This window comes from Leptosomus discolor, chromosome Z (genome assembly GCF_034619465.1).
Source record: "Leptosomus discolor isolate bLepDis1 chromosome Z, bLepDis1.hap2, whole genome shotgun sequence".
Classification (NCBI taxonomy): Eukaryota; Metazoa; Chordata; class Aves; order Leptosomiformes; family Leptosomidae; genus Leptosomus; species Leptosomus discolor.
The window spans coordinates 3,411,901-3,420,696 of record NC_141419.1 but is presented as its reverse complement, the minus strand read 5'-3'; the positions used below and the strand labels follow the sequence as shown (position 1 = coordinate 3,420,696).

The 8,796-nt window shown below is 62.0% G+C and overlaps 1 protein-coding gene across 1 annotated transcript; it reads left to right on the top strand.

The window, feature by feature from the left end:
- The first annotated feature begins 1,120 nt into the window (after positions 1 to 1,120).
- RCC1 (regulator of chromosome condensation 1) lies at positions 1,121 to 6,394 on the top strand. Its single transcript, XM_086479816.1, has 10 exons — positions 1,121 to 1,135; positions 1,828 to 1,912; positions 2,020 to 2,207; positions 3,014 to 3,193; positions 3,285 to 3,381; positions 4,028 to 4,150; positions 4,347 to 4,502; positions 4,852 to 4,971; positions 5,414 to 5,566; positions 6,202 to 6,394. Exons 2-10 carry the CDS (start codon positions 1,840 to 1,842, stop codon positions 6,375 to 6,377), a joined length of 1,266 nt encoding a protein of 421 aa, XP_086335942.1. The 5' UTR covers positions 1,121 to 1,135; positions 1,828 to 1,839; the 3' UTR covers positions 6,378 to 6,394.
- Positions 6,395 to 8,796: the final 2,402 nt, after the last annotated feature.

The window sequence follows — 8,796 nt, the reverse complement described above, 5'->3', positions numbered from 1 at the left end:
ATAAACAGAATCTTGGAACCTTACTTGGAACATTTGGCAGAAACTGCTAAAAATTACTTAAAATTGGTGGGTCCCCATTCCCCAGATTACAATTGGCAAAGTACTGGTTGGTTGAGCGCTGGCAGCAGCGGGGAAACCTGCTGTACAACAACTTCTGACCCCCTTTGAAGAGCCCAATTGGGTCAAACATGCTTCGTGAAACTCAGCTGCGCTCCAGCTGAAGTGGCCCAAGGTGCTCTTCTGCCCTGAAGGCTCAAGGCCAGCGTGGTGGTGGCCCACTGTCCCACCACCTGCCTCTGCAGCACCCTTATCTGCAAGAGTCCTTGACCCCAGCGGGCAGAAACCTCTAGTAAAGCCCTTTCACCTCGTGAACGAGGTGTTTTTAATCCCCTGGTACAAAGATGGATGACTTTTCCTTGGCTTACGCCATGGTTATTCCCACAACGAGGCATCCTGAGCTGGAGGAGCCCACTACGAACATCTCTGCTGCCCTTGGAACGCTTCAAGAAGCTGCTGCGGAAGCTTTGAAAAAAATTCGCCGCCGAAATCAGCTTGAGCTCTCGGTCAACCACCCGGAATCAATGGGCTGACAACCGACAGCGAGCTCCTGGCACGGCGAGGACGAGGACTCTGTGTGTGTTGCTTTTAGCACGGCGAGGACTCTGTGCGTTGCTTCGACACAGACCGATCCGAACAGAGCGAATAGGGCGTAAAAAAAGTTAAATAAGTCCGTATTTTCCATCAAATAGCTCTGGAACAAGCCTGTGAGATGGCTACGGCCCTGGCTACCAGCCCGAGGGGGGCTGGAGTTAGTCCGTGCTCATCGGGCCTCATCACCGTCACCCCATTTCTCTGTCCTCGTGTTACTAAAGAGCTTTATTTTTGACTCCTCACCCGTGACACCGAGCGGAACCGCTGGTGCTTAGAGGTGGGAGGCCAGGGCGAATGGCTGACACAGGAACCGAGGCACGGAGTGACCGGGGGTCCCCCATGAACCCCCCCCCCCCCCCGCCCCGGCCTCCCCGGGGTGGTGCGAGCCTCCGGCCGGCAGGGGGCGCTGCGCCGCGGCCGCCGCCGCCGCCGCGCATGCGCCGTGAGGGAGCGCGGCAGCGGGCCGGCCGGCGGCGGAGCGGAGGTGGGAGCGCGGCGCGGCCCCGGGGGGGAGGGGGGGAGCGGCGGGAGGGGGGAGGAGATGGGGGGTGGGGGGGAGGAACGGGGAGAGAGGGGGAGAGGAGGCGGCGTTGGGGGCGGAAGGGGGGGGGGGAGTTTCACACCGAGCTTCCCGGGCCGCCCTCGGTGCGTCCGGCCGGCCCGGTGAGCGGCGGGAGGAAAGGCCGGGTTGGGCCGCGGGCCCGCGCGGCCCCACGTGGAGCGGCGGGGAATTCAAACGGCGGCGGGGGGGGGGGGGAGGGGTGGCAGTTAGGGAGACAGTTAGGGAGGCAGTTAGGGATCCAGGATACGGCTCGGGGCGACAGAGCTTCTTCCTCCGGGTCGCTCCGCGGAGCCGTGTGTCTCTCCCCGCTCCCCCTGTGCCTCGGCGTTGGGAGTGGGCAGGGAGGGGGTTGGAGCCTCCCCGTGCCTTGCCTGGCGTCGTTCCCCGAGCCCGAAGGGTTGGAGGGGTGCACCTCGGCGTGAGAGGACACGCAAGAACAGGGCCCCCCCCCCCATTTTTGCAAAGCGGGAGCGGATTTCGGTGCTCAAATCCTAATTCAGTCCCCGGTCCGTCGGGTGACCTGAGGTGATTTTAAAGCGGGGCGGGGGAGGGGGGAACCCCAAACAACTGGCAGCCCCGTGGTTAACACCTAACAGGGTGTCTTTGCTGTTTAGATCCGAGGCGCTATGCCAGGGAAACGCACTGCGAAGAAGAGCCCGGTGCCAGAAGAAGAGTCTCCTGGAAGGAAGAAGATTAAAGGTCAGGAAAATCTTTGGGAGTTTTCCCTCCCTGTTCCTAAGGACCAGCTTTAACGGAAGGGTTGTTCCCCCTCCCTGTATCTTATTTATGTCCCTTCTGCCCCACAGTCTGCCACCCGTCCCACCGCACACAGCCCGGCCTGGTGCTCACCCTGGGGCAGGGAGATGTCGGCCAGCTGGGCCTGGGGGAGGACGTGATGGAGAGGAAGAAGCCGGCGCTGGTGCCGCTGCCGGAGATGGTGGTGCAGGTGGAAGCCGGAGGGATGCACACGGTGTGCCTCAGCCAGACGGGAAAAGTGAGTGTGGTGTGGAGGGGGCAGCACCCGGGGGGGAGTGTGGGGAGGCTGAGCCGTGCTTCCCTGCAAGCTCTGGGGCGGGTTGCGGGGTCTGAGTGGGACTCTGCTCTGCCCAGAGGTGTAGCTCACGCCAGCTCCGGGGATGAGTGTGGTCTCCATGCCACGGACCACAGAAATTTAGGGGGTCAAAGGGATAATTCAGCCTGGTGGGTCTCTGTTCCCTGGCTTCACACTCAACCTGTTGGCCCTCTGGGTCCCATCCTGAAACCCTACCTGCAGTGCTACATCCAGCTCTGGAGCCCTCAGCGCAGGAAAGACAGGGAGCTGTCAGAGCGGGTGCGGAGGAGGCTGCAAAAATGACAAGAAGGCTGGAGCAGCTGCCCCGTGAGGACAGGCTGAGAGAGCTGGGGTTGTTCAGCCTGGGGAAGAGAAGCTCTGGGGAGACCGTAGAGTGACCTTCCAGTGCTGAAAGGGGGCTGCAGGAAAGATGGGAACAGACTCTTCCATAGGGTCTGTCGCTCTAGGACAAGGGATAATGGCTTTAAACTAGAAGATGGGAGTTTTAGACTAGATCTAAAGAAGAAATTTTTTATGATGAGGGTGGTGAGACACCAGACCAGGTTGCCCAGAGAGGTGGTAGATGTTCCATCCCTGGAAACATTCAAGGCCAGGCTGGACGAGGCTCTGAGCACCCCGACCTGCTTGAAGACATCCCTGCTCGTTGCAGGAGGCTTGGACTAGATCTCTTCCAACCCGAAATATTGTATGACTCTGTGATCCCGACTGTCCCGCTCTTTTATCTGCAGATCTACACCTTTGGCTGCAACGATGAAGGCGCCCTCGGGCGCGACACCTCGGCAGAAGGGTCGGAGACCACGCCGGGGCTGGTGGAGCTGCAGGAGAAGGTGGTGCAGGTCTCCGCGGGGGACAGCCACACGGCCGCGCTGACGGAGGACGGCAGGGTGTTTGTCTGGGGCTCTTTCCGGGTACGTTGGTTTCTCGGGACGCTGGAAGCTCTGCTGTTGGGTTCTGTGCCTCATCTCGCCCCCCCCTCCCCTGTCTTGTGTCTCCCCCCAGGATAACAAAGGGGTGATCGGCTTGCTGGAGCCCATGAAGACGAGCTCCGTTCCTGTGCTGCTCCAGCTCGGCGCCCCCGTCGTTAAAATCGTCTCAGGTGAGCAAGGTCCTGGGGGGTGCGTGGGTCAGGCTGGTGCACGAGGCTGGTGCAACCCTTGGGAGGAGGTGAAGGTCCAGCAGGTTGTCACGGTTTGAGGCTGGGCCGGCCACTAATGAGTGGTCCATGTCCTTTACCTCCCCCTTGGCTTCTCTGAGCCAAATACAAGGACGTGCTTGCTCTTCTCTGGCTCTTGAGAGGACAGACCTTGTGTGTCTCTCCTGGCCCCGACACTCTTGTTAATATTTGACTCAGTCTGATGTAAAATGCCTTACGTGGGTGCCCCGACTCCGATCCCCCGGGCTCCCAAGCGCTCGCCCTCTTCTAGACTTGGGGAAGCTGAGCAGAGCAGCCAGAAAACTTGTCCGGGGCCCAGGTGAGGTTGGGAGGGACCTATTCCCCTAAAACTTCCTGGAGAAAACTTCTATGAAGTTTCAGTTGGGGAACTGGGGATCAGGAAGAAGGAGATCCTGGGGTTGTAAGTTGTGCCAGAAGCTGATGTCGGGCTCTCCCAGCGGAGCAAACCCCGCTGAATTCTGGAAAGCTGCGACAGCTGGGGTTCACCTGGGGGATCTCAGCCCCTGGGCCTCGCTGGCTTCCTGGAGCGTGACCCCTGCTTCACTCCTCTCCCTCGTCCTCCTCCCAGGGAATGACCACTTGGTGATGCTGACGGTGGACGGCGACCTCTTCACGTGCGGCTGCGGCGAGCAGGGCCAGCTGGGGCGGGTGCCGGCGCTCTTTGCCAACCGCGGAGGAAGAAAAGGGCTGCGTGAGTTGTCCTTTGGCCTTCACCCTACGCCTTGCAGAGGAGCAAAGAGACCCCGGTCTCTTCCCCTGCCGCTCGAGGGCTTGTGTGTCCATCCGTTACTTGGATTCAATGAGCTGGATCTGAGGGGGAGGGGGGGGAAGGAAAAGGGTGTAAATCGTTCCGTCTTCGTACGACACCTTGTCTCCTGCCCCCCCAGAGCGTCTGCTGGTCCCCCAGCGCGTCCCTGTCAGAGGCAAAGGCAACAGAGGCAAAATGCGCTTCCAGGACGCCTTTTGCGGGGCTTACTTCACCTTCGCCGTCACGCAGGAGGGACACATCTACGGATTTGGCCTCTCCAACTACCACCAGCTGGGTGAGCTTTGCTGACATCCCTCCTGTTTTCCTGCCTGCTGTGGGCTTCCCGCTCCCGTGCTGCCCCGGCCCGGTGGGGGGGCGGGATGCTGCTGGGTGCCCCGGATCCTGAACACCGAGAAGCCACCGGACACACCAGAGCTGGAAATCGGGGTGGGGGGTTGCCCTGCGTAGCTCTGGGTTTAGGTCCCAGCCCGCTGGGTTTGAGCAGAAGTTTGATTTTTGGGGCTGTGTTTAGTCTCCGGTGGGGTGAGCCCCCGGGGTGGATGGCTCAGCGCTGGCCTGGGCTGTCCGCGCCCGCGGACCTGATGGGCCTGGGTTTATGCGTGTGTGTGTGTGTCCCCCTGCAGGGACCCAGGGCACCGAGCCCTGCTTCTCCCCGCAGAACCTGACGTGCTTCAAGAACTCCACCAAGTCCTGGGTCGGGTTCTCCGGCGGGCAGCACCACACGGTGTGCGTCGACTCCGAGGGTGAGCGCCGGCGGGACGGGCGGGCTGGGAGTCGCAGAAAGCTGGGGGGGGGGACACACTCCCGTGGCCCTCCTCGTGGCTGGGGAGGTGTTGGGGTGAGGGTGACGTGCTGGAGCCCTCCCAGTCCTCGGCGTTCGAAGCAACAAGGGTGGCGTGAATTTGCAGCAGAGGGCAGGGAGGAGGACGGGAACGCGGGGCCACTGGTGAACTCTGCGCTTGCAGCTCAATCATCTGCCTAGGCACCCACCCACGCTGTTGATTTTTGGGGAGCTCAAGGGTCTCTATCCCACCCTGCACCTCCTGGTTGGGGTCTAGGGTGCGGTAGGGAGGAGCGATGCTCCTCCAGGAGTCAGACTGCGGGGAGAGGGTCCGGCTGTGGCCTGCTGCGAGCTTCTGCCCCCAACCTCGGGTCACCTCTCCCGTGCGTTTCGTGGTGCTCCAGGTAAAGCCTACAGCCTGGGCAGGGCAGAGTACGGCCGGCTGGGCCTGGGGGCGGGGGCGGAGGAGAAGAGCACCCCCACGGTCATCCCGGAGCTCCCCAGCGTCTCTTCCGTCGCGTGCGGCGCATCGGTGGGCTACGCCGTCAGCAGCGACGGTGAGTGCCGGGGCCCTCGGCGGGCTCGGGAATGCTGCCCTGGGGACCTTCCCCAATCCTCACCCCTCCATCCTACCCCCTCACCCCTCCATCCTGCCCCTCCCACGGGTCCAGCCAGCCCCCCACACCTTCATTGCCCGCTGCTGGTTGGGTCGGGGCTGGAGCCTCGTGGCGCCGATCGACTGCTGAGCCCGGGGACAGCTGGGCAGCAGCTGCTCGGATATTTTTGTGGGCCCTTGGCAGCAAAATTCATCACAGGGTATTGGCCAGGAGGGGGTTGTTGGCCTCCTGGTCCCTTCTCCACACCCTGAACTGCGCTGCTGCGAGACCCCCGTGCTTGTGCCACAGCGTCTGCAGCCCACGGCGGTGGGAAGGAGGGTTTGTAGTGGGCTGATGGATTGGCTTCGCTCCCCGAAACGCTGCCTTGGCTGGGTGATGAAGCGCCTCTCGGAGTGGCCAAGCGCTGCTCCTCTTCCCCCCCCCCCCCCCCGCCCCCCCATGGCCTTCATCTCTGGCACCCATCGCTCTTCCCCCTCCCCCGGGGGTGAAATCCCCTTGGATTCGGCTCGTCCCCCTTCCCGCCCCCCATCGTGCAGCCGCTTGGAAGTCAAAAACTGGCCTCGCCTCCGTTGCAGGACGAGCGTTTGCCTGGGGTATGGGCACCAACTACCAGCTGGGCACAGGGGAAGAGGATGATGTCTGGAGCCCCGTGGAGATGACGGGCAAGCAGCTGGAAAACCGCACGGTCCTGGCCGTGTCCAGCGGTGGCCAACACACGGCGCTGCTGGTCAAGGACCAGGAGCAGAGTTGATGAAGCGGCGCCGCGCGGCCGAGCCCAGCGGGATCGCGGGACCCCGTGCACCCCCACCACCACCACCACCACCACCACCACCTTCTGCCTGGGTTGGGCGACCAGTTTCCACCTCCGGTCTCCCACTGACGGTGGTGGGGAGGGCAGGAGGCTCCCGGAGCCGGGCCCTGGCGGCATCTGCGTGGCTGGAGCAGGGAGGCTCGCGTGTTCTCCCTGCAAGCGTGTGTCCGTCTTCCCATGGTGCTGGGTGCTCTGTCAGCTCCCCTGGGTCAGCTTGGTCCTAAACTGGTCTCAGTGCTGTGGCTGGCTGGGTTTTCCACTTCTCATTTGTGGTTTGTTGGGGTTTTTTTTTAATATTCCGTGGCCTGGCAGAGCTGAGGGTCTGGTTCTTCACTCCCCAAAAGGGTTTGGGCTTCGGGCTTCCTGAGGTCCCCGTGTTCCCCATCTCTGGGTGCTCCTCCATCCCCGTACCCTAAACATCTCCGACTCGGCTCTGTCTGCTGCCACCCAGCCACCCCCTCTGGGCTCGTTTTTGGGTGACATCTCAGTGTGCCAGCAACGCTCCCGCTGACCTCTCTCCTCCCGCACCCAACACTGGGGAGACGCTGCCGGGCAGCGACGGGGAACGCTGCTGGACACCACCCGCCCCCGTGCTGTGCCCAGAAAAGGGCAGGGGGGCTCCTGCCTCACCTCCCCCCCATCGCTGCTTACGGATCTGAGCCAAAATCCCCCAGGCAGCGAGGCTGGCAGCAGGTACCCCCCCGGCTCCTTCCTGCCTGGAGCAGCCACCTCCAGCTTCTCGCAGTCCCAGCCGCTCTCGCTCTTCCCCGTTGCCTTCGGAAACCCAACGAAATCCATCCCACGGGTGGGGACTTGGTTTATTTGATTTTTTTTCGCTTTCCTTTGCTGAGGAAGGAGCTTTGATTGCTGTTAGGGCCCGGCTGAGAAGACAACCAAAACCCAGCTATGCAGCGAATCGCTCAAACCGGCGGGATTCCCTCCTCCCTGTCACGGTCCAACTGGTCTCGGTCCAACTGGTCTCGCTCCCTGCGCCCGACTTGCCCCATTTTCTCTTTCTGTGCTGCCTTCTGGGTACCTGGACTGAGAAGGGGGTCTGCAAAGAGTAAATTTTGTATGTTAAGTTATAGCAATAGGGGGAAGGGGGGGGGGGGAGGGGGGGGGGTATGCGGGGTGTTGGGACTTGTACAATGGCTCAGAATAGGTTGAATTTTTTTTAAAAGAAAATGTAAAGTATTTTGGTTGATTAATTGAGGAAGAGAGGTTAAAAAAAAAAATCGGTAATCTTTTAACATTTGGAATAAACTGAATTTTGATAAACCCTGGGTTCTCCTGCAGTTTGGAGGGGTGGGCAGCCCGCTTTCCCTGGGCACGGGCCTGCCCTGGGGTCATCACAGCTGAGGGTGGAAGGGCTGTTCGTGTCCCCTCCTGTCCCCGAGGGAGCCACGCTGGCCCCCTGAGCTTTGGCACCTGCACCCAGGTGGCCCCGGGGAGGGGAGCCCAGGGCTGAGCAGAGGCTCAGCACCTTCAGCCCGTGCTCGGGGGGGGAGATGGGGACGGGCTGAGGGCACCTGGATCTCCTGCCACCGAGGGGCTGCTGTGGCCACCGAGGGGCTGCTGTGGCCACCACAGCGTGAGGGACAGTCCTCTGTGGCCGTGGCCGCTTGGGGACAGGTCGGGATGGGTGCCTGCTTTGATGCGGGGCCACCCTTGGGTGCTGCTGTGACCCCAGCCTGGCCACAAGGGTGGCAGATGTGCAGTTGTGGGACACGGCCGCGGGATGGCAGCAGGGGAAGGCGCTGGGGACGGCTGGACTGGGAGAGATGGGACAGGGAAAAATGGGATGGTCCCCCTGGGACCCTCCCTGTCCCCGTGGGACTCCTATTCCTCGTATATTTGGGTCTCCAGAGACACACTGAGCCCCCCAGCACGGCTGGAAGCGCTCACGGCACCTCTGTCAGAGCCGAGCCGGACACGTGGGAGTGCTCCCACGCAGAGACTGGCACCGACAGAGCAAAATTCTCCGCCCTGGTGTGACCAAAGCCGCCGGTATCTGTTTATTGTTAATTAATTTGGGAGGGAGCAGGTTCCTTGATGAGCCTCTGGGCTGTGGGCAGCTCGCGGGTGGGTACTGGGAGCAGCTCAGGCTGCTGGTGGCCTCTTAGCTCCGCTGCTCCCACGTCTTTTGGGCAGGGGAAGGACAAACTTGACTCTGCAATTAGGGATGACCTCAACGTAGAGCAAGCAGGGGTCCAGCACGAGGCTGGGGGTGCTGCGGGCACCCGCCTCTGCCACCAGTAAAGACCGGGTTTGTGTTTGGTGGGTGCAGTGCCGGGTTGTTTTTCTCCATGTAAGCGTGAAGTTGGGCTGTGGGCCCATGGGGAGTGTTGCCCAAAGGTGG